Source organism: Chroicocephalus ridibundus, chromosome 8, assembly GCF_963924245.1.
Source record: "Chroicocephalus ridibundus chromosome 8, bChrRid1.1, whole genome shotgun sequence".
Classification (NCBI taxonomy): Eukaryota; Metazoa; Chordata; class Aves; order Charadriiformes; family Laridae; genus Chroicocephalus; species Chroicocephalus ridibundus.
In genome coordinates, this window is record NC_086291.1 from 46,925,537 (window position 1) to 46,948,709 (window position 23,173).

Sequence of the window (23,173 nt, forward strand, 5' to 3'; positions counted from 1 at the left end):
GGAGAGTTAAAAACTACCAAGATGGCGGCAGGGGAGGCTGCGGGGAGGGGGTACGGGAGCTCCGGGAGGCCATACTGCGCTCGCGTCGGGGCGGTGGAGTACACGCGGAATCGCCGGAGCGAGTGCTGAGTCGGTGCCGCCGCCGGCTTCCCCCTTACCCCGGACGCTGGGAGACGCTTCGAGGCCGCGGAGCCTTGTGGGGCAGCCACAAAATGGAGGCGAACGGGAGCGGCAGCGGGAGCAGCAGCGACTCGGCTCCCGACTGCTGGGATCAGGCGGACATCGAGCCGGGCAGCGGCGCTGGCCCGGGGTCCGCCCCGCCGGCCGCGGAGGCCGAGGCCCAGCAGGAGCTGCTTGGGGCGGCCTTCAGCCGGCAGTTGAACGTCAACGCCAAGCCCTTCGTGCCCAACGTCCACGCCGCCGAGTTCGTGCCGTCCTTCCTGAGGGGGGGCCCGGCGCCCGGCCTGCCGCCACCCTCGCCCCCGCCCGGCCTGCCGCCGCCCCACGGTAACTGCTGCGCCGGGACGGGGCTGCGCCGGCGGGTGGGCGCTGAGGGCGGAGGGATGGGGGCCATGTTGGAAGGGCGCGGGGCCGTGCTGTGGAGGGGCCCGGGGCGAGGGCTGTTGGGCCCCCGTGGGGGAGGAGGGGAAGGGCCACGCGGGGCCGTAGCGCGGCGCGGCGGGCCTGGGGCGGGAAAGGGAGGGCGGGTTGGGCTGGGAGGCGACCGGCAGCCCGGGGACCGGGTGGGTCAGTCTGACGGGGTGCGGGCGGGGCGCCTGGGCGGCAGAGCCGGGCCGGGGGAGTGACCGAGAGGCGACCCGGCCCGGGAGCTGGGGCCCTGGGTCCCAGCGGCAGAGGGGTCCCGTCGGCGAGGGGCGAGGGCAGGCTCGGGTGGGGGTCTTGCGCAGGAGAGGGGCTTGGGGAGGGGGCGTAGGGCGACAGAGGAGCCATGGGGCACCGTAGAGGAGCTGGTTGCGGCGCCTGCTGCAGCCCCGAGAGCCTGTGGCGGCCGTGGGAGGGGGTCTGCGGGCCGCCGTGGTGCAGCTGGGGCGGGGGAGGCTCCGCGGGAGGCCGGGTCGCCGTGCAGGTGTGGTGCCCGAGGGGCAGCAGCCGGCGGGTGTACGGGTCCTGTGTGCGTTCCCCTGGTAGCTTTACTCGCCAAGCGTCGCCCATAACGAGAGGAAACCATGTAGCTCTCTTCTTCCTAAAGCACGGGAGAAGTTGTCGAAGATTTTGGTGGTGATCAATTTAGTGTTGCTGGGGAGAACAGCACTGCTTCAGCCACCAGTGGCTCAGATGTAGCTTAAATGTCTTTTTGAACATCATATCAAGTAGTTATTTTTTTCTAACACAATGCTGATAAATGATTAGTAGGGAAAGGAGGTTTGTCCAGCTGGCCTCGGTCAATGGAATAACTTGAAATTTACCCTGCTTTTAATTTCAAAGGATCTTTGTGTATGCAACCAATGTTTATACTAGATTTACTTTGCATGTGGGAAATTAAAGGAGAGCAGCCTTTTAATTTCCAGCTCCAAACTTGAAGGTCCTTCCAAATGTCAGATATGTGGTAGTATTTTAATGTCACTCCTGCAGCTAAGGAGTTTGACGCATCATCAAGTATGATGGTTTAACACCTTCCTGGGTTTTTTGTGATTTTCTGTATGCCTATTGGTACAATATAAAACAAGCTAGTATTTCAAATATTGATTCTAGTAATTTAATTTCACTAAAGCGACTACTTGTTACATTATGTTTGTCACAATTTCCTGTTGATTGTGGCTTATTATTTATTGCGTTCTGATTTAATATATTAATTAGTCTTGCTCTCCCTAATATCTAAAGCTATCAGATGTTAACTAAAATCTGTAACTTTCATATATTAAGCTTCAAAATTTTCATAACAGAATATTAACCTGTTTGTTGTGTTAGAGCAAACATTAGTGTTCTCTACAGCTATTCAGCACTCCTGATTTTTATCAGAAATTGTAGCTGATATGCTCTGTGGGCAGGCAACATGTAAGTGCGTTAAAATATACTTCTTAGAAGCCACGGGCAGGCTCTTGGACTCAATTTAGAATAAATGTGTATATTAAGGTTTATAGGTAGAGTAGATAGCTTGAGGCTGTGCTGAACATGTGATGCACCTTTGAATAATCAAAATTAATTCTAGTGTGTTTTTCAGCCATTGCAACCTGAATCTACGTCTTTTTTTTAACTATGCAATCAATACTGTGACTGAAAACTTTCTTGGGGTTCTGAATATTACTAGAATAACTTTGTTTTTTCTCCTAAGCTACTTTTGTAAGGTTTCTTCTAAGGCTTCCTATATTTAAATTTTTTTTGTAGGATTTAAACTACATTTCCTCACCTGCTCATTATATTTATATCTCTGTCCTTTCCTTTTCTCCACTTTTTTGCTACTTCTGAGGCCTATGATGAGCTTTGTCATTCCAGAGACTAGAGATGACTTTACTGAAACCTTCCTGGTCACCTGGAGTGATTAGGATAGCTTTTCTTTCCATCTTAGTTCCTGAGTATATTTCCTACATAGCGCTATAATCTACCTGGCTTGAATTCACCTTGCTTCTATATCTTCTTGAAGGTTTAGAATTTTGAGTTTCTATAATTAACTTGGATGTGCCTAAGATTAAGCAAACAAAAATATGGAGTTAAAAAAAAAACCAAGCCCAAATCAATTTCTTTCTTAACTGGAATACTATACTTGTTATGAACACATCTGACATAGTCAGTTACAGAAAATAATTGACAGTCTTGTCCTTGCAGATGTTCATATAAGGTGACAACTACTTTCCTGGCTAGAAGAACTAGGTGGAGCTTGCTCTGGAAATAAGTCAGAACAACATGTGATTAGACAATGGTGCTGAATAGGTTACTTTTCAGCAACCCAGTTTGCTTTTGCTCCCATAGGGAATTAGGTGTTCCCTAATGAGTAGGCACTCATTCTTCATTACATTGTGAGAAAGAAAATATTTCTATTTATCATCTGTATTGAGGTCCATACAAATACTGGTTTGCACTGGGAAGCATCTAAATTAATCTTAATTCTTAGGAAGAATAAAAAAAAAAGCTTGGTGTCAGTTTGAGGACTTAAGTGGCCTAAAGTTAAGTTCTAGTAACACTTTTCTTATTGGAACTTTCTCTTGGTGAGGTTTTGTTCGAGTCGTAATTCCTTAGTAATTCAGAGGAGGTTGTAGTCAGGATAAATGTGTAGTAGCAGATTCCACAGAACTGATCTCCATTGTGTGGCTATAGTGTATCATAGTGTTTCCTTTTATGCACCCTAACTTCATGGTTTTAGTAATTTGTATAAAATTCCTGTCACTTAGGTTTAGAGCACTGAAATAATGCTCACAGAAGCCATTTAGGGAACAAGGTGTTAGCTTTCTAAAACTGGGGAAATCCTGAGACCTGCATTCCAAGTAATTTACTTTAAAACTTCTGTTTTATGCATGCTTTTGAATTGCAAATTGTATATTAGGGAGAATATCTGAACGATGTTTACTGCTAATATAATTTTTGCTTGCAGATAGTTTCAGAACTATTTTGGAATTAAATTATCATTTGATTATATGCAAAAAGCATATGTTATTTAAATTTTTGAACCTAAGGAATAAATTAAAGCCAGTATGTTCCAAATGTTGTAGCTGCGAGGACTCGCTTTTATCAAACTGTGTCCAAGCCAAACTCATTTGCATAAAATCTCTGTGTTGGATACTGTTGGAAATGTGAAATAGAGACTTCTTGATTTTCTGTCTGCAACAGGCATCACTGTACCACGGTTCCTTCCAGTGAACATGTTGAGTATGGCATGAGAGAGTTGTGGTTCTAGGGAAGCTTACTGTAGATAGCAGTTTCTGGACTAGCAAACTCAACTAAATTAAGGCAAGGTGTGATAGTCAGTAAATGACAGTAAATTGTGTTAGGCCTCTAAACATTCTTAATCACAACTGCACCTCGCAGCTTCACTGTTCTGTAGCATGTAATTGCATTTGGGTGGCTTTTTTGTTTCTATATCAAGGCATGGTTTGGAGGTGTTTGTTAGGGAATAGTTAAAACTTCCCCCCCTGGATTAATAAGATTTTTTATTATCTAAGTTTTGATTGTATCTCGGGTATAAGAGAAGTGAAAAACTTCTGAAAATGCAGTGTCAACCTGCATTCTTGTGATTCAGTTTTTGTCATAGTTCTTGAATATTCCACAGGATTCTTGGTGAAATTGATCACAGCTTCCTTGTATGGGCTTTACTATATTTTATGTTAGTTTTTCTTCTTTTTTAGAAGTAATTTTTAAGTATTCACCGTTGACTTTCTTGGAGCAGGAGGCTGAACCAGGTGGTTTCCTGGGGTCCCTTCCACCCTGAATTGTTCAATGATTTGAAGTATGTAGTGGTTGTGGTAAGAAAAAAGTGTCATTAGTACAAAAGTAACAAGAACAAACAATGTGTGATACATAGCATCTAGTGTAAGGAAAGACAGCATTTATCATTTTGGTGGTATTAGTGCTACTGCTTCATGAAGGAGTTCTCTTGACCGCTTCAAGTAACTATCTGAACATATTTGTTAAGACTGCAGTTTAGATAACTTGCACCTTGTTTTGAGCCAAGCAAACATCTGGCTTAAGATTCAGTGCCCTTTAGATTGCTTCACTCTCTAACTATCCTCACTCGCCTGCAGTAGTCACTCTTGAAATAGTTAAGTTCAAGCAGCTGGATGTCCTCAGCCTTCAAATGCTGTAAATAAATGGATATAGCATCTATCTTTCTAGTTTTCCCTGCCCTCATTGTTCTTGACCTTGTAGGTAGCTGGGACGTGCATGTATTTCCCTCCCCCCCCCCCCCCAGCCAATTAAAAACAAAAGGAGTTTCCAGAGTAGGATGATGAGCTACTGGTATCATCATGTTCCCCAAAACGGGTCATCTCTTGTTTTACACTATTTTCTGTAGACTCTGTTTTAATACTCTTCAACAATTCAGTCCTCAAGAAACTTCACTTAGCATATGAACTTGCTAAGAAAGTCTTGTTTGTGGTAGTCCACCATTCAAGAAGCTATCGTATTAAAGGATTACATGGTTTGCTCATGTCAACATTTGAATACCCATATGTTGATTGATTTCCTCACAAGTAAGGTGTTGGTAATGCTACTGTTAATGCTACTTCATAACTGTGAACTTGAACTGCTTACCTGACAGCAAATCAGTGTCATGTTGTGAATGCCAGTATATGGTACAAAGTATTATTATTGAAAAAAATTTTTGAGTCATCACTTCACTATCTAGAGCAGTGTTCGTCTGTATCAGCTTTTCTAGATAGATGAGCTGCGCAACCTTTTTTAAAATGGTCAGTGCAGAGAAATGCTGTATGTCTTGGCACCGACTTGCCAGATGATCAGATATAATATACCTGTGTGATGCAGTCACGGTGCCAATGTATTACACAGATGTCCTTTGTCTACATCTGAACTGTCCCCAGGAAGGTAGCCAGGATTGTGTTGCTCCTCTTAGAATAATTCATCACGCTTGTGGCCTTTGCATGACTCCAGTGAAAGACAGACCACTGGGAGCCGGCGGTGGACTAGCTGAACTGTCCTGGAGTCTACGTGCAGTCTGGTGACCACATGTTTAGCACCCTGGTTTGGACTACTGATTTAATGTATTTGAAAGCATGATATTATCTTAAAACTTGATTGCTCTGTCAAAATGAACACAAAAATAATTTGGGATAATTCTTGGATTCTATTAGCAATCTGGTTTTGCAATTCCACTTTCAGAATTTTGGGACTTCTCTGCAGTTTTGTGATGAGAAACATGCAAGCAAAAGAAGCAGCTGATTGTATGAAGCTAAGATAGAAAGATGTTTTTATTTTGGTTTTTCATTATGAAGGAATAAAGCAGACAAAATTTAATCAGTGACACGACTGTTTTGAAGAGGTCTATATGAAAATTACACTGATTGAATTTCAGTACAGAAGTTGGTTTAGGGACTGGTGATGCGATATTAAAAATACATTGTCTAGAACACATTGAGAACTTATGTGTAAATGTTAAGATCCTGAGCTTAACCTGATAAAAAAATCCGTGGGGTACTTAGGTTTGGTTTGGTTTTAAGATTTCTATTTCTACTGGGTACTGAGAGATCTTTGTTAGAGAGTGGAGTCCTTAACTGATCTAATACAGAGCTTGATTTCTTGGCTGTCTGTCTGTCTCAAAAATCAAGTTACCAACTGAGTACAAATACTTGGCCTTAAGGAAGAGGGTTTTTCGCTATATTCTCTGAAAATCCCCATAAGCTTTCTTAGACTTAGTTGTGAAGAAGCGTGTCAGTTTTAGATAAGATAAACTTAAGGCGTGTCCTCACTGGGGAAGGAAGAAGGTGGATCTTTTACTAAGCTAACTTGTAGTAAAATCCTATAAATACAAAGCAGGAGCTAATTATTTTGTGAATTTTACAAAGTCATGTTAAAACTATTAAAGCTGCTCTTACCTTGTTGCATTTTAAGAACTGTACATCTGTGTGTCCACTGGTGAAGCTAGGGCATAGGCTATGAAGCAGGGCAGAGACAAGAAGAAAATCCATTTTGGATTTAAGTTAACCGTCAAAACAACTGCCTTAATTACAGTGAATGCCTGAAAACCTTTTCTTTCTGTATATTTTAAAATACTGAATATGAACTGCTTTGTTTAGCTCTAGAACTTATTGCTGCTTAAAGTTATTTTTTTGTGGGGTTGTCCCTTGGGGTTTGTTTGGTTTTTATTTGTTGTTTTATTCTGATTCACATGCTTTGTGTGCTCGATTTGGACCTCTATTTTTTTTACTCTGGTGTACGTACCCTTTATGCTTTAATTTAAAAAAAAAAAAGGCAGGGGGAGCAAACATCTGTTATGTAATTAATGAAAACTGCTGAGGCTATATGACTATTGTGTAAATATGTACTGAACTCAGGTATTCAAATCACATGTACAAAAATGTGATGGAAATCCTAAGGTGGATGTCACGCATTTCTTCACTCTTCAGCCTTTCAGGAATTCCTGTGAAGCAACTTGATGCCTGTATTGGAGGAGCAACAACAAACTCACTGTACAGACAGTGTAAAAGTTTGTAGATAAGACACTTCTCTCAAACTGAATTTGCCTTTTTTATTTCTTTTTTTTTTAATCTCTCTGTATGCTCTGTTGTGCAAACAGTTTTGTTAATCCAGTAGTCTACCTCAATTGTCAGGTTCCAGTACTGTCTAGGTTTTTATCACTCCAGCAGCAGAGCAGGCTGGGAGCTGTGAGTGCTCCCATGCATAGCGACGAATCATGGCCTCTCCTCGATTCTGTGAAGGCATTTGCATTGTGACTCAGGTAACTGCTTCTGAGGAGTTACCAGTGAACCACTGAACAGTATCTGCTTGTGTGGAGACATCTCTCTCGGGTTATTCTGTACATCTGGTAAATACTGCTGTTTACATAAAAATGGAAGTTATCATTACTGCTTAGCACTTGAGTTTGACTTGTATTTTAACTGCAGTTCTTCTGATATTGATTCTCAGTTTACCAGCTATACTTATTCTATAGATGAAAATCTTGCTTCATTCTAACACAAATTTAATTACAGAGCAGTTTTTTATTGTTTCTGTACAAGCATTCTAAACTGCTAATGCTGTGAAGTTTCTGGCTTATATTGGTTTAAAACACTATTTTCAGAGGTTGAGTGATAACTTTTAATTTTTTCTACCTGTGCAGCTTTGGTTATTGTACAACAAAGAATGCATGCAAGTACAGAATTTGATGCAATACACAACAAACTCATCAGCTGTAGTAGAATGCTGTGTGAATGAAATCAGCAGAGTGCATTCTTGCAGTATTTCATTAGGACATTAGGTGTATTTTAAAGAGACCAATCACTGTGTTTTAGAAGTTGTGCAATTTTGGACTCTCTATTTGGAGCTTGCATACTCCTCCAGTGACTTTTAGAGAAAGAAAAAAAAAAAACTTATTCAGACAAGAATCTGAATTAAAAACTACATTTTGAATCCCTCTCATATGACAAGATTCCTATCTGAATGATTTTCAGAGATGAGGATCTAGAATTTTCAAGCTGAACTCGAAATGTGTTACACATTTTTCTAATTTGTGTTTATTTTTCTGTATGTGAAGTTTTTACAATAATAGTAAACTATTTTAACCATAAATGTTGTTAGTTACTTTCCTGACTTCCAGAAAACAAAAAATGAAAAACTTTGAATATCTATTTCAATGTTTTGGAGAGATCAGGATAAGTTACAAGGACTACTTAGAATCTTTCTCAGTTTCCCTCATCTTTAAAGGTATTTTGTTACAATGACTGTCTTTATCTCATGGGCAAAATAAGCAAGGTTACTTCAGTTCACTGGATTTGTCCAAACATGTTTGCCACGGGGCCAGTGTGGAGTTTGGACTTATTCTCATGTCCTAATCCAGTATTGAGTCCGAAGTAGGAAGCCAATCTCAGCTAGATTAAGAATTGTCATCTTTTTTTTTTTTTTTATGTGATCCAAAGATTCCCGAAGTGTTTCAGAACTGAAACTTAAAGGTAAAGTGTTTTTCCTTGATTTACTCAGATTGCCTTTCTGTCCTCTCTGTCATGTCACTAGTAGTGCCCTTCCACCTAGCTGATAACGTTGCTTCAGAGTGCTGATCCACCCAAAAGCTGGTAGGTTCTTTGCTCGTTCTGGTTTTGGTCAGACCATCTCCCTTTGTGGAGCTTCAGTAGTTACACGTGCGCTAGGGCTGACACAAAATAAGAGATGACAAAGAGCAAAATGCAATAAGAAGCAGTAGGAGTGCATCCTTCTTTTCAGGTGATTGTCTTAAGGTGTACTTCAGGCAATCTGTTCATTTCCACACAGAGCAAATGATAAATCTGACCCTTTAAAGTCAGACTTTTCTCTTGCATATTTGTTTGCACCATTGTACCATGCCTGAAATAACCTGGCATAGCCTGAAATTGTTTATCAGAAGCAAACAGTTACTGAGGGGGTGTTTATTTTTATCACTTAAAGCCTATTCTTTTTGAAATTAAGATCCTTTATTTATTTTTTTACTTGGTTTCTTTGCAATGAAATTTTTTTAGGGAGGAGTTTGTGTTCCTTTTCTGCTTTGAAGGAACAGTGTATGTTTCATGTAATTCAGTGTCCTCTTTCAAAGCCTGTCTGCCACTTGTGTACCAAAGTGACCAAAATTCAATAAGTGTCTGTGGTCATGAGTGTCTTTTGCCCCTTTAGCACTGTTCAGGATCCATACACAAACTGTCTTATTGATTCTCTTATGTGCTAGACTCGTACAAAATGTAACAGATGGACCTTTTTAGGTTAACAATTTCCTACCTCCTCTCTGTTATTTGTGAAGAAACTTCTTTTTCCTGTCTGTATGCCTGCTGTATTACAGACCAAAAAGTAAAAACCCAGTTGTTATGAATGCCGTTGATAAACAGTGTATTTCTAAGGAATTACATAACTCTTGAACCACTTGTCGAGCTTTTGTTTCGAGGCAAGTGTGTAAATACTGTCATTTAACATGTTTTTCGTTACGGACAAACTTCATGAGTGAAATCAAAAGCTTGTTGAAATCATGTTGTAATGAAAATATTTATGCATCCCAACCATAGTGTGTGTGAAAGAGCCAGCAATCTTGTGATGCGTTACGAAACGGAAGCTTTAGGTTCATACCTAGACTCTGCATCACCTGCTTACCGGACTCATAAATGGGCTGATTTGAGTCTCTTCCATCTCTCAAATGGGAGTAATATATCATTTCTTACAAGCGATCTCAAGGTATTCTATTCTTACAGTTTTACTTACTATATTAAATCATTCTCTTAAAGTTTTGTTCCTGTGGTTGAGACTCTGGAGTGCAGATCTTACATGATAGAACACAGGAGCACAGGGAACCTCGCTCAGAGCAGTTTCCTCGTCTGCATTGCTGTGCCCCCTCGGCTGCTCGCTGCTGGCCACTGGGCGTTGTGCTCTGACCCACATTCGCCCTGCTGCAAGCTCTGTCCTCTGGCCCTCTTCCAGCTGTAGCAGCGCTGCTCCAGTTTATAGAAGTCTGCAGCAAATACGCAAACAGCGTGAAAGCAAAGAGGCTTAGAATCAGGTCCTTCTCTGTATGTTTTTGTTCTTTTGAGGGGATTTGTTTCATCTGTAGGTCCCGTCATGCATATAGAGCGAATAATGCTGTAAGAACTGTGTCTTTAGAATGGGATTGAGGGGAGTGCTAGAGTACAGCTAAATATAGAGGGCATGAATTTGGTATGTGGCTGAAAAAAATAAGATGATGAACTTGTTTTGAAGAACTATGAAGTTGAATTTATACCAAGAGAAAACTAAATAGGTTAAGGTTCTAGGGATAATTCTAGAAGGCCTCTTGATCATGTGGAATAGTGTCCCAAAACATGAAGTGGTATAATTGTTAATTGCAACGTATCACTCCTAGCAGGTTTAAAAATTACTTATACCTCAGCATGTAGTTTAGTGGCATGGGTTAGTGCATGAGAAGATTGAGTGATCTAGCCAAAAAACATACTTGTGGCTTTGATATGCACAGGACCGGTGAGATTGTCCTCCGAGCAATGTGACTATATTATGGCGTTTAAGAGGACTTGCAAACTTACCAGGCGTATGAATGAGTTGATATCATCTCTTGGTCCTAATAGCTACAGAAGATCTTAAGAATTTATTTGTAATAGCTTGTTTCAGTTTTCTACTCAATGCTTATGTGAAATTGAGCCGCAATAGCATTGTAGGTATGCCTCTAAACTGAAGCTGGCAGAACCTTTCCATACAGTTGTGACACCACACACACATTGTTTCTTTGGATACAATGAAACAGGTTTGACATTTTTAAACACCAGTTAGATACTAACACCTAAAATAGCCAGCCTGTCCAAACAGGATGGGCAGGTAAAATACTGTGTATAGAAAAACTGTTTCCTTTAAAAATATGCTTTGAGTGTGTCTTTCCACGTGGGGGGGAAAAATGGAATTGTTTTTAGAATTGCTGTATTATTTTCACAACTTTTAGGCAGTGTTCTTTAGAAGTATTTGTGCTTGGAAGCTATATTTTGTACTGTTGGGGGGTGTGTGGTTTGTTGTTTTGTTTTTTTAAATTTACTTGCAATAAAGTTGGGAGATTTGTGCCTAAGCGTGGAAATTGGTTACATCAGTGTATTTTAAAAGTTGAACTTTTTTCTCTGCAGGCATACCTGTAGAAGCTTCTCCAGAGGAGCAGACAGCCTCTTGTGAAGGTAATTCTTTTTGTGTTCTGATGGTATGCAACACAACTCCATTAAATGTGATTTTTTTTAAAAAGTTATTGCAAAGAATCTCCTTTCTAAGCATCTCTATGAACCTTTTCCAATATTCATTCTCTTTATCCTCATACTACTGTTGTAAGGCAGTGTGGTTATCTGTGCTTATTCACAATTTTATAGGAGCTGAGCAAGGCATATAAAGACCAAGTGGCTTATTGAAGGTCATAAACCTTGCATGAAGCAGGATTTTTAAAATTGAATCTGTATATTAAATACCATTGGCAAGTGCCCAAACATCTGAACTATCCTTTGATTAATTTAGTCACGCTGTTCTTTGTTCTTGATACTGTCATGGTAAATATGTGTCCTTCATGATTCTTTTTTTTTTTTTTTACCTAGGTTCAAATGCTGCTGTTAACATGGAAATTTCAGAATCTGTTGGTAAGATGAGAATTGTTCTGTTTCACTATGATAGTGCTCTAAAATACTACTGTAGTGCTTTTGCTGAATCACAGAAAATATTAAAGAGATCAGTAATATGAGCAATCAAAACGTGGAAATTGTATCTTTCTGCTTGTATTTGTATGGCTTTTGAGAGAACTTAAACATTATCCCTCCCCTTTTCTTTCTAAGTGTATGGTAGCATGTCTGCCTGGGGATTCAAATCAGCGTGATGATCTAAGTGCATCTTCAGATTTGTTTTTTTCTTTGTAAAATTGTTGCCTTGTTAAAACACAGGTCTCTTAATCCCTGTGAATCATCGTTTTCTGATGTCAGCACACGAGCTAGTTTGAAAGCTCCTGGTAATAATAATTTCAGAAAAAAGAGGCGGTTGCTCACTTTCATATAGAAGGACATTAACAGACTGGATAGTTGAAGTCTCTTGATTGCATCTTGGGGCAGGGGCTTTTTCTCTGTAGTCATTGCTTTTAATTTCACTGTCTACTTGAATATATCTAACTGGTTAATTTTTAGTGGAAAATGGAGAGACAGAAATGTCCCCGGAAGAGTCATGGGACCACAAAGAAGAAACAAGTGAAGCAGAGCTAGGAGGTGGTCCCACAGGGGATGCAGGGCCTTCTGAAGAAAGTGCTCAGGAAATGATGGAAGAGGAGGAGGAAATACCAAAACCGAAATCTGTTGTAGCACCCCCAGGTGCTCCTAAAAAAGAGCATGTAAACGTAGTATTCATTGGGCATGTAGGTAAGTTGTAAGTGAATGTGAAATAACTGGATCCTTGCATTGTGTATTACCTTGAATTCGGAAGATTAGAAATTCAGTCTGCTCTTTGTAGAGATGTATGTGTTCACCGTGTCTTGAGCTTAATAGGAGTGTTCATTCTAATGAAGCTGCTCTGGAAAAATTAAAAAACTTCAGAGGTCTTTCACAGCTAGAGTACCAAGGATAGAGTGCTTGTGTTCTCTTGGGCACAACAGTGTCTGTGTTCGTGATTTCTCAAGTACCTGCTCTGTTGACTGCTGAAGTGACATGTCTGTGTTTATGATCCAAAGAACAAAATCGGAAAGCAGTGCTCCTTTTCCACTTGTTTTAAATATTTTTGGAGGGTTCCTATTAATTATTAAATTCAAAAATTGTTCTTCAAAATATTAAAAATTGTAGAGCTATAAACAATAGATGAACATAATGCAGGGTTAAAAGAAGCATTTATAGCAAAATGTCCCAATTGAAGAGCTTCAGCAAGGTTCAGAAACATCTTAAGTGTCAAAAGTACAGAAGAATTATTGAATCATGAGTTTTACAGTCAATTCTGTATTTTCATTTGTATAGTCTCATATCACCGTAAAAGTTCTGTAACTTAGTCCTCAGGTAAATTCAGAATGGAGTCACACAAAGTAAAGAGGCAGTGGGCAGAGGTACATCCGACATTGGAGAGCCACCTACAGAAGTTAGGGACAAGGGAGAAAGGAAGCAGGGAAAGGGATTTTGCAAGAGCTTCCCATACTCTTAACCCACACTTTTCCTGGATCACCGCTTGTTGAGTGGTTTTTTTTTTTTTGTTATGGATAATGCCAAGTTTATATGTATGAAAACAGAATTTTCAAAATTCAGTGTAATTGAATTGACAATGAATTATTGTGGAAACAAGGGAAGCTGAGAGAGATGCTTCAGAAAACTTAGATTACAATTAAAAATATATATCTCTGGAAATAAATTAGATGACCTTGTTCATAACTTCCTTCTTTTTCTATGACTTTCTTTTAAATTGGGAATGACTTAATTTTATATTTATTTGGTTTTAGATGCTGGCAAGTCAACTATTGGAGGACAAATAATGTAAGGAAACTCTTAAATAAGATTTTTAGATTTCCTGTTCTTTCTTGTGATTTAAAAATACATTAAGTAAAATGAGTAATATTTTCTTTATGGCGTTAATCAGCATAGATTAATATTTTTGTAATAAAAGTTTACGTTCACTGTCAATTTAGTTGCTTCTTGTCTTTTGAATTTCTTAATTCCAGCAGATCTAATCTTATCACTATCAGAGTTTCACTTACTTAATGGAAACAACTATGAAAAAGCATACATTATTAAATTTTAAAAAAAAAAATGTAATCCCTTTCTTACAACAGGACTCTGTTTTTCTTTGTCATTTTAAAATGCTATTTGAAACTGCTTTGTACCCTTTGTTAAACTTTGTCCTTTTTGTGAAGATTAAAGAAAAAATTGAATGGCCTTATTCCCTGGTGCTAACATTGTCAGGCATAATTTGATTTCAAAATGTGACATTATAATAGATAACTTCTATGTCTGTCTTACAAACAGTATCTAGAGACGGCAATATTTTTATGAGACAAAAGTAAATAAATGCAATTAGATCTTATGGGTTCTAAAAAAAACCAAGAAATGGAAAGCAGTATATGAAGAAATAAATGCTATTGCACTAATGCAAAGTATTTCTATGATTTTAAAATAGTATTCTCAGCAAAAGTGGGAGGTCTTTGTCTTGGCATTTCATCTTGATTTGTTTTGACAAAACTGGAATGTTGAAATTGTCATGCTACATTTAACCTTGTAGTTCATACTAGAGCAAATTAGCATTTTATTATCTGAAGTGTCTGAGTATTCTCCTTGTACAAGGAGAGGTCTATTCTTAACACTCCTAACAATGTGTTATGTTCCTAAAGCTTTTTGCGGTCTTTCATTTTTGCGGAATATCCCTTTGTTGTAAAGAAAAAAAAAAATTATGCTTGTACCAGCTTTGTCATTAACCCTTTATTTGCTGTTACCATTAATTTTCCTTATAAACTAAATAGTTTACTGTTATTAGATCAGGTAGAAATAGCTGAGGGAAAAAATTCGAAAGTTTAAATATAATAAAACTGTACACTACTCACCTACCTCTCTTAATAACTGAAAGATCTCTCTTAAAATGTCAGTTTCCTTGTTCTATCTAAAAAGAATGAAACCAAAAATATTTTTCTTTACATTTCAGAAATTTGGAGGGCTTCCGTGAAAAATTCTCCTATCACAATTTTTACTTAATTTTGAAATATTGGATTAGTGTCAGAAATTGACTTAACAGATGTAGTTCCTTTTCAAACCTTGACTCTGCAGAACATTTTACAATTTGGTTTAAAAAATTATGTTCCTCATACTTCCACGAAAGTGATACTGGTGTACTTTTACATATCAGATAATGGTGTTGCTTTCTGTGGAGAAAAAATTCCACTGCTGCTCGCATCAGACTGTTCCAGTTTTTAGAAATAATTTGTAGAGATTGTATAAGTATTTAACTACTTGAAACTATGTTTCTGCTTATGTAAAACTGTACTTTTTTTCCCCTCCCTTATTAGGTATTTGACAGGAATGGTTGACAAAAGAACACTCGAAAAATATGAAAGAGAAGCTAAAGAAAAAAACAGAGAAACATGGTATGAACTTACTGAAGATAATAGCATGCTGCTTTTCTCTTTGCACTCTGATAAAAATGGGAAGCTGATTTTAGTTTCTGGCCCTGTAGCACTGGCTTCCTGCTGGAATGAGTTTCAATTGTGGGGAAAGGAATCTCTTGTTTTCCTCCAGTACTTCTTTAACTAAAACTGGTTGAAACAGTGCAATTCACATTGGAATGGGTTTTGCTGCACTCTTTTTTTCTTTTTTTTTTTGTCTTTTTTGGGTGTTTTTTTTGGTAGATCAGTGCTGTACATTCTGATGTTTTGGTAAACCTAGTCGTCTGGTGAAAAGGAATACGAGGCAGATACTTCTCTCAGGCAGCTCTTGGGGCCATTCTATCTGTGTGTCTTTTCACCTGTAAACTGCAGAGAGATCTCTAGGGGAGAGAGATCAAAGCTGTCAGTTTGGCAGACATGAGAAGAGAGCAAGTGAATAGTTTTGGCTGTAACATTTATTCATATAAAAATGAGATGGGGCCATCAGATGGGGTCCACAGTTCTTAAGTTTCCTCCAGGCAATAGGATGCTGCTGTCATGTGGATATTTTGAGACCTCTTGTTTGTTTTGGGTTTTGCTGGTGTTGTCTTTTGGTTGGGTTTTGGTTTTGTCTATGTGTGTATATATACAGCACATAGAGCAGCCTGCTCTCTCCTTCTAACAACTTCTGGAAAATTGTTTTTTCTTTTGGAAGCTTTATGGGTTTGGCTGTGGTGGAGGAAAATAGGGGTCGAAAGGACTCTGGAAAAGAGGCAGCTAAAGACTTCCTTAGAGGTAGAGCAGCAATGGAACACTCAAGGGGTGGGCCTTGCCCTGAACTAATTGTATTGTGTGTGAGAGGGGAGAATAGAAAGGGTGACATATATTCTTTTTATCAAGAAAGCATCATCCCCCCTGTTGAGGGTTGACCATAGCAATAAATATTTTGAGACCTTCCTCAAAAACTCTGGGCAGCTTGAAAAACAGATTTCCTTCTCCCACTCCTCTTTTAGAGAGCAAGTTGTAGGAAGTGCCTCCTTGAATGCTATTTTTATTCTTTAAAATATGTCATGATATACAACAGAAAGTGTGATGTACCTCTGTGTCATTATCAAAGATCTTGTCAGCTCCCTTCATATGTTGATAGTCTTGAAATTTGAGCAGTTTTTACTTTGTGATTGAGAAAATTCTATACTGTAGTGCAGAGTGGACATTTCAGTCAGAATTGTATCTTTCACTGAAAAGCCCCCTGTGTGCAAAATGGACATGCCATCCAGCTACCACACATAGATTCCTGCTTGAGTCTTGTTAGCTGAGTAAAGCCTAACCTTCTGCTTGGCTGAAATCTTCCAGAAACACGGATCGTGGTGAAGATTACAACACATAAGAGCACACATACTGTTACAAACCAAAAGCCATCCAGCATGCTATCTAGAACTCGATGAGTGACAAATAGCTACTACCTGGGGAAGACTGTGATTATATATCCATAATTCCCAATGTTTATTGCTTTCCCTGACTCAGGAACCTCTTCAGCTGGAAAGGACTTCTTTGTGTTTAATAGTCCCTGGCACTCCCTCCCTGGTCCCTAGTCAGCTGAGTTAGCAGTGTCTCTTCAGACATTATCCAGTCAATACAATAGACAAGCTAAAGATCTTTATAAGCTGCTGCTAATGGTGAAAAATATAGATGTGTTAAGCCAGTTCAATTTAGTTATTACTACTTTTCTTCTCCTTAGTGAGAGTATCAGGTTTTTTTCTCTCTTTTCTATTCACCAATTTTCACAAAACCTGAAGGAGCTAAATAATCTTTTTTTGAAATTTCAGTTCATCTGTCTAACAAATGTAACTTGCTTGTCAATGGCCAATGGGATAAAATATAATTATGAGGGGACAACAGTTGGTATGATTAAGGTATCAAAGATAGGGGGAATAAAGGTAGTGTCTGTTTCATAGCCAACTTGTGTTTAATATGTACAAATAAATGAGAAATAATAATAGTTCTCATAATATGAGTATGTGCATATTGGAACGAATTATTTATTTAATTAATGCTGATCAAGAGGAATTGCTCTGTATTTGATCCAGAGGTCTTTTTCAAACTGAGGCAGAGCTTACAGTGTTTGAGGTTAGATCGTACCTGGAGAACTTAGTAATTGAAAATTGTTTTTTAGAGTTGCATCCTCCTAGGTGTGTGAGGGAGAGCTAACACTGGGCACTACAGCTCACACTATACATACACAATACATATGATAAAAGGTCACTATTGGTCTTGGAAATGCTTAAGTTCAGAAATGCTGCGGTGGGTAGAATAGTTGAGCAGAAAAAAAGGACATTTTATGATGACAAAATCATCATACATAAATTTAGTAAAAATTAGTACAAAAATAGAATATTTGGGTTGGTTCTTTTTTTTTTTTTTCAGGTACCTTTCATGGGCCTTAGACACAAATCAAGAAGAACGAGACAAAGGTAAAACAGTAGAAGTGGGTCGTGCCTATTTTGAAACTGAGAAGAAACACTTCACTATTCTAGATGCTCCTGGACATAAGAGCTTTGTTCCAAATATGATTGGTGGGGCTTCTCAAGCTGATCTTGCTGTGCTGGTAAGGACAAATTAGGTTCTTTTATTCTGGATATGCTGTGGAATTAAACTTTTGATTTTTATTTTTTGTTTGCTTGTTTACTCTTGTGGTTAGTTACAGTGGGCAAAATTTTGAGTGGTTTTTGGAGTAACTTAACAGCTTCATAAAACTGTCTGCAGGTGTCATATGATTTCTATGTATGTCAGTGCAGAAACTAATGCATAATATTGAGGATATACCAGTGCATTTTGAAAGCTTTTACCAGTTGACTACCCAAAGTTATTTTTGAATAAGCAATATTATCCATTGTCAATTGTTCTGTTGAGAGAATTGTAAAACTTTTAATAAAATTTGTATTTTTAATTAGGTTATTTCTGCAAGAAAAGGAGAGTTTGAAACTGGATTTGAGAAAGGTGGACAAACAAGAGAACATGCCATGTTAGCAAAAACAGCAGGTGTAAAACATTTAATAGTTCTTATTAATAAAATGGATGATCCAACTGTAAACTGGAGTAATGAAAGGTGAGTTTAATATTAAAAAAAATCTTCATTAAAAGATACTGAAATAAAATAATTCCTAAGTAATTTTTTGCATCCCATTTTTGCTGAAAGAATGGTGGACTGCTGGACTGAAGACAGAGGTTATCAAAATTGCGGTGAAAACAGAAGCATAGTGCCTAGGACAATGCCTCCCAATTAAGCTTAAAGTTCTGCACTACTTTAAAACATCCACTTCCAACTGTTTGCATCTGTGCAGCTGTATTTAACAAATCCATGCATTCTAACATAGTTTAATTGTTGACTTAGAAACTTCATACCAAACCTAAAAGGAAGCAACTCTGTTTTCAGTAGTTTAGTTTGCCAGGTTCTTGACTGCTTGGCCGCATTTCTGCTAAACTCCTAGCTTAGATTTGTTGAGAACAGCATTATCCTGTTCACCTTACGTGTCCGCCCTGTATTACTTGGAGTTATTTTATGATAAGCTGAGTTGAATAAGCAAATACTATTTTAAAGTCGTTCGTGATTATGGTCTGAGAAGGGGGGAAGGAAGGAAACTTGTGATGATACAGGCCAGGTAAAAATAACTAAGAAAGTCAATATGTAATATTTAAATAACTAATAAAAAGGTTTAAGTTATTATTTTCTACATTAACACTGAAATGTTACTAAAGGGTTTTAATTTTCCTAAGTGTCAAAACTTGGGTTGTCTTATGGCTTCTGTCACATCTTTCTTCTCACTCCTTTAAGCTGGATGCTAAAAAGTGTAACTTAGTCCTTCCCTAGAGACACTTGTGTAATGACTGGATACAGTTTTCTTCTACAGTGTAATAAGAGTTGTCAGAGTTGTTGCTGTGCTGTCAAGTATCGTGAAAGTTTTTTGTGGAAAGCTATGGGGGACTACAAAAACTTACAACATCAGCCTGGTTTACTAAGAGAATAAGGCATGCCCAGTTGTGCTGTCTTGGTCCTGCCCCAACCTTCTGACACTATTGAATTCAGCTGAAACTGACTGAGGGGAAGAAATGTAATAGAAATAAGTAGCATTAAGTCTTCAGAAATTATGTAGGACGTTGGGGGAGACCAAGCCACCATTAAAGTGAAAGCCTGCAGCATGACCTCAGTAGCTCTCTGCTTGGGTCTGCCTTGCTATCTTGGCCTAGATCTCTTGCTTAAAAGCAGACGTAGCACGTGCTGCTGCTTATCGAGCCCGGTAATTGAGGTATATGGAGAAAACTGATGATGCTTTATGGAGCAGGGGAATGAGGGGGAATAAACAATATGAAGTTGTGCTGTAAGACTGGGGAGAAGATGCAAGTAGGCCGTTAAACTTTGTTAGGTTTTCTTGCTGCTCACAGAATAACTTCGCTGATGAAAATTAAATGTCTGTGGGTTTTGTTGGTTTTTTTTAAAGCAGAATATTATGTTACGCTGGAGTAATTGAAACTTATCTTGATCTGCTTGATGTTTTAATAGATATGAGGAATGTAAAGAGAAACTGGTGCCATTTTTGAAGAAAGTTGGCTTCAATCCCAAAAAGGATATTCATTTCATGCCCTGCTCAGGACTGACTGGAGCAAACCTTAAAGAACAGTCAGAATTCTGTCCTTGGTATATGTATGTATCTTAAATTGAACAACTTTGTATATTTGCTGTATTTCAATAAAAGTGAATGCTACAGTGAAGCTAGGAAGAAGTATAGCATGGTATATTGCAGCTGTATTCTAAAGTGTTTGAGGAAATGCGATTGTATTGTAGGGCAACAAGAATACAGCCATGCAATGAGCCAAATAAAAGCATTTATTAACTGCAGAAGATTAAAGTTAGCAGAGTCTGTAATATTATTAGCAGTGCTTTTTAGCTCTGTGAGTTTGAGTGCCATACTAGCCCTCGAATTTTCCAGTGATGCTGCAGTTGACATGTTGCTAGAATGAGTGATTGTTTGATGTGACCAGTTTGCTTGAAGCTGTATTATAATTAGTGACAAGCCATGTCTCTCACTGAGTGTCATGTTTTCCAATATTGTCCATGGCAGTTAAAACATATTCATGAAAATCCTGTTTGGACCTAGCTTATGGTTTTGTATTTCCAAAACGCATTACACATCTAGCAAGATTATCAAAGGAATAATTAATTTGTGTAAAATACGCCTGTAACTTAACTTAAAAACTACATGCAGTGTTAACATGTTAGCTAGGGTAAAATGTGCACTAATGATGGAAGTTATGATAGATTTAACTGTCTTAGATGTCACTGTTCTTAATGATGATGGAATGAAAACCATTCCTTTTGTTGGGCTGCATTTATCCATTCTGAGTAATTTTTAAATAGAAGGGTGCTCACAAAATTGAAAAAAATGCCTTCTGCTTTTTTTAGTGGATTACCATTTATTCCATACCTGGATAATTTGCCAAACTTCAACCGTTCAGTTGATGGACCAATCAGGCTGCCAATTGTGGATAAATATAAGGTACAAATTAAAATAATAGGATTGAAAGTATAAATTGACTGTTTCCAGAAAGCACTAAATGGACTATTTACTGTATTTTCAGAGGGTATCTTTTTTTTTCTTTGATATGTCTACATGTCCAACCGTAGAATAGAGGTGGGGAGGGCAAGTAAATTATTTTGGCATTATATGAGACTCTTAATCTGTAATCTTTCAGGAGAACAGTTTCCAAAACACTAAGTATAGCAGTGCTAAATAACTTCATAGGGTTAAGTAATCATACTTAAAGTCATAAATAGAGCAGACTCTTTAGAAAAACGTTTCAAATCTTTATGTAATAATTTCTTTTTGTGGAGGATATGGGCACTGTGGTCCTTGGGAAGCTGGAGTCGGGCTCTATTTGCAAAGGACAACAGCTTGTGATGATGCCAAACAAGGTATGTTAAGGTTTAGATATTAAAAAATGTTACTACCCTGAAAAAGAGCTTGATTCTTAAAGATATTTATTACTTGAAATCAGAAAAATTTCTGTTGCTCAGTTGAATGGAACTAAGCTTTCTTGTTTTACACGTGTGACGTTTCCAGGTGTGTGGGTGTGTATATACTTCCTTAGCATTCAGAACTCAGGTTGTCTCTCCTCAGTAAATTCAATTGCTGGGCTACAAATCATCATAGTTCATTTGAACTGTGTTTTTTAATTTGCTTTTGTACAGTTGGCCCACAAAACCTTTTTCCTGCTGGGGGTTAATATTACTCAAAACTTTCCTTCTTTTTTTCCCTTTTTCTTTTATTCTTTTCCCTTCCCTAGAGGGAAGATGGAAAAAAATTTAAAGGATGGAAACAGTACACAGTATGTTCCAATGAGAACCCCAGAATTTACTGTAGTTAAGAATAGGTTGTTTGTGCAGGTAGGTAGCTGTTCCATAATTTAAGATCACTACTTGGAGTCATTGTGCTGCCCTGAAGAAAGTGAAAATATAAAAATGAAGGATGTGAAAACATAGTTGGGGAGAGGCAGTTGATGAGAATAGGGTACTCAACTAATGGTGGTGTTTATATCCATTGGTTTCTTACAAAAAGTGTTTGAAAATTTTGGTTTTATCTATTTGTGTCATCTTGATTTAGGATGAGACTTTTTTCAGTTCTGCAGGCTGAGGTAGTCTGCTAGAAAATGTCTCAATACTCTAATGTACAATAAATCTACAGCTTATTGAAAGCTTGTATTTCCTAATCAAAATATGTTAATTAGATTGACTTCCATGTCATCTTTCTCAAGAGCTGCTGAAAATTGAAACTAAACTTAAACAGTTTAAGATCATGCTTTTCAGCTTTTAAGGTAATTTAACAGACAGTGGCTTGACACACCTCTGACACCCATGTTATTTTGGGGTTGATTAGGAGAAATAAATAAACTAAATGGCTTTTTAAATGTATTCAGTAAATAGCCAGGGCTTTTTGATGACAAATTCTTTTTTTTTTTTTTCTTCCTTCTATTGGGCAGCTAATGAGGATTGAATTAAAACTTCAGGAAGTCAGAACCACAGACCTCTTTCTGAAACTACTCCTTTTTTAACTTCTCTGCCTTTCCAATATTTATTTTGTGTTGGTAGCTAGTACTGTGTAGACACAGAAATCAGAAGAGAGGTTACAACATACAGGAACATTAGGAAATACATTTGGTGTTTGGAGAGCGTTCATTAGTATACGTTTGGTATTCTTTTATCATCATCTCTAGGAAATCTTGTAGAATTTTGGGATTCTAGGATTTGCTGGATTGTGTTAATATTCAGACTGTTATATTTTGGATGTAATGAGTCTACACGACAATGTGGCTTTTGAATTCTTCTTAGATAATATGCATCCATTGTATCTCTCATCTCTTTATAAGTTTTAAACTCATTTCACTTTGAGAAATAGTGGATATTTCTGAAATTTGCTTTCCATTGAATATATACTATAGAATCATGATAAAATATGTTTGATTTAAATATTAGTAACTCATAATTCAAATATTCTAAATGTTCTGAAGCTTGCAGAACCAAATATAATGAATTTAAACTGTAATGGAAGTATTTATTGAAATGCTGTTGTATTAAAACAATTTTGTACCAGACTAAAATATTCACAATAGAAAACCGCATTTTCACTTTCTTTAAGCACAATGTGGAAGTTCTTGGAATCCTTTCTGATGATGTAGAAACTGATTCAGTAGCCCCAGGTGAAAATCTAAAGATCAGACTGAAGGGAATTGAAGAGGAAGAGATCCTTCCAGGATTTATTCTCTGTGATCCCAACAACCTGTGTCATTCTGGACGCACATTTGATGCCCAGGTAGAATAACTAGCATTTAATTGCCGTATAGATGGGTAAAAAGCATTGAAATGTTCTGCTTGCGTTTCACCAAATCTAAATTTCAATAGTTTGACATTTCAGTTCAGATTTCTTATTCACTGTCATATCT

At 38.1% G+C, this 23,173-nt stretch overlaps 1 protein-coding gene across 1 annotated transcript in view; it reads left to right on the plus strand.

The window, feature by feature from the left end:
* Positions 1 to 38: 38 nt before the first annotated feature.
* Positions 39 to 23,173, plus strand: part of GSPT1 (G1 to S phase transition 1) — a 28,616-nt gene continuing 5,481 nt past the window's right edge. Inside the window, exons 1-12 of the mRNA XM_063343806.1 lie at positions 39 to 507; positions 11,238 to 11,285; positions 11,691 to 11,732; positions 12,267 to 12,494; positions 13,553 to 13,586; positions 15,107 to 15,184; positions 17,606 to 17,786; positions 18,133 to 18,287; positions 19,740 to 19,880; positions 20,640 to 20,733; positions 21,069 to 21,149; positions 22,870 to 23,043. Of these exons, the coding sequence (XP_063199876.1) occupies positions 213 to 507; positions 11,238 to 11,285; positions 11,691 to 11,732; positions 12,267 to 12,494; positions 13,553 to 13,586; positions 15,107 to 15,184; positions 17,606 to 17,786; positions 18,133 to 18,287; positions 19,740 to 19,880; positions 20,640 to 20,733; positions 21,069 to 21,149; positions 22,870 to 23,043 (1,551 nt within the window). The 5' untranslated portion in view covers positions 39 to 212. The remainder of the gene's footprint in view (positions 508 to 11,237; positions 11,286 to 11,690; positions 11,733 to 12,266; positions 12,495 to 13,552; positions 13,587 to 15,106; positions 15,185 to 17,605; positions 17,787 to 18,132; positions 18,288 to 19,739; positions 19,881 to 20,639; positions 20,734 to 21,068; positions 21,150 to 22,869; positions 23,044 to 23,173) is intronic.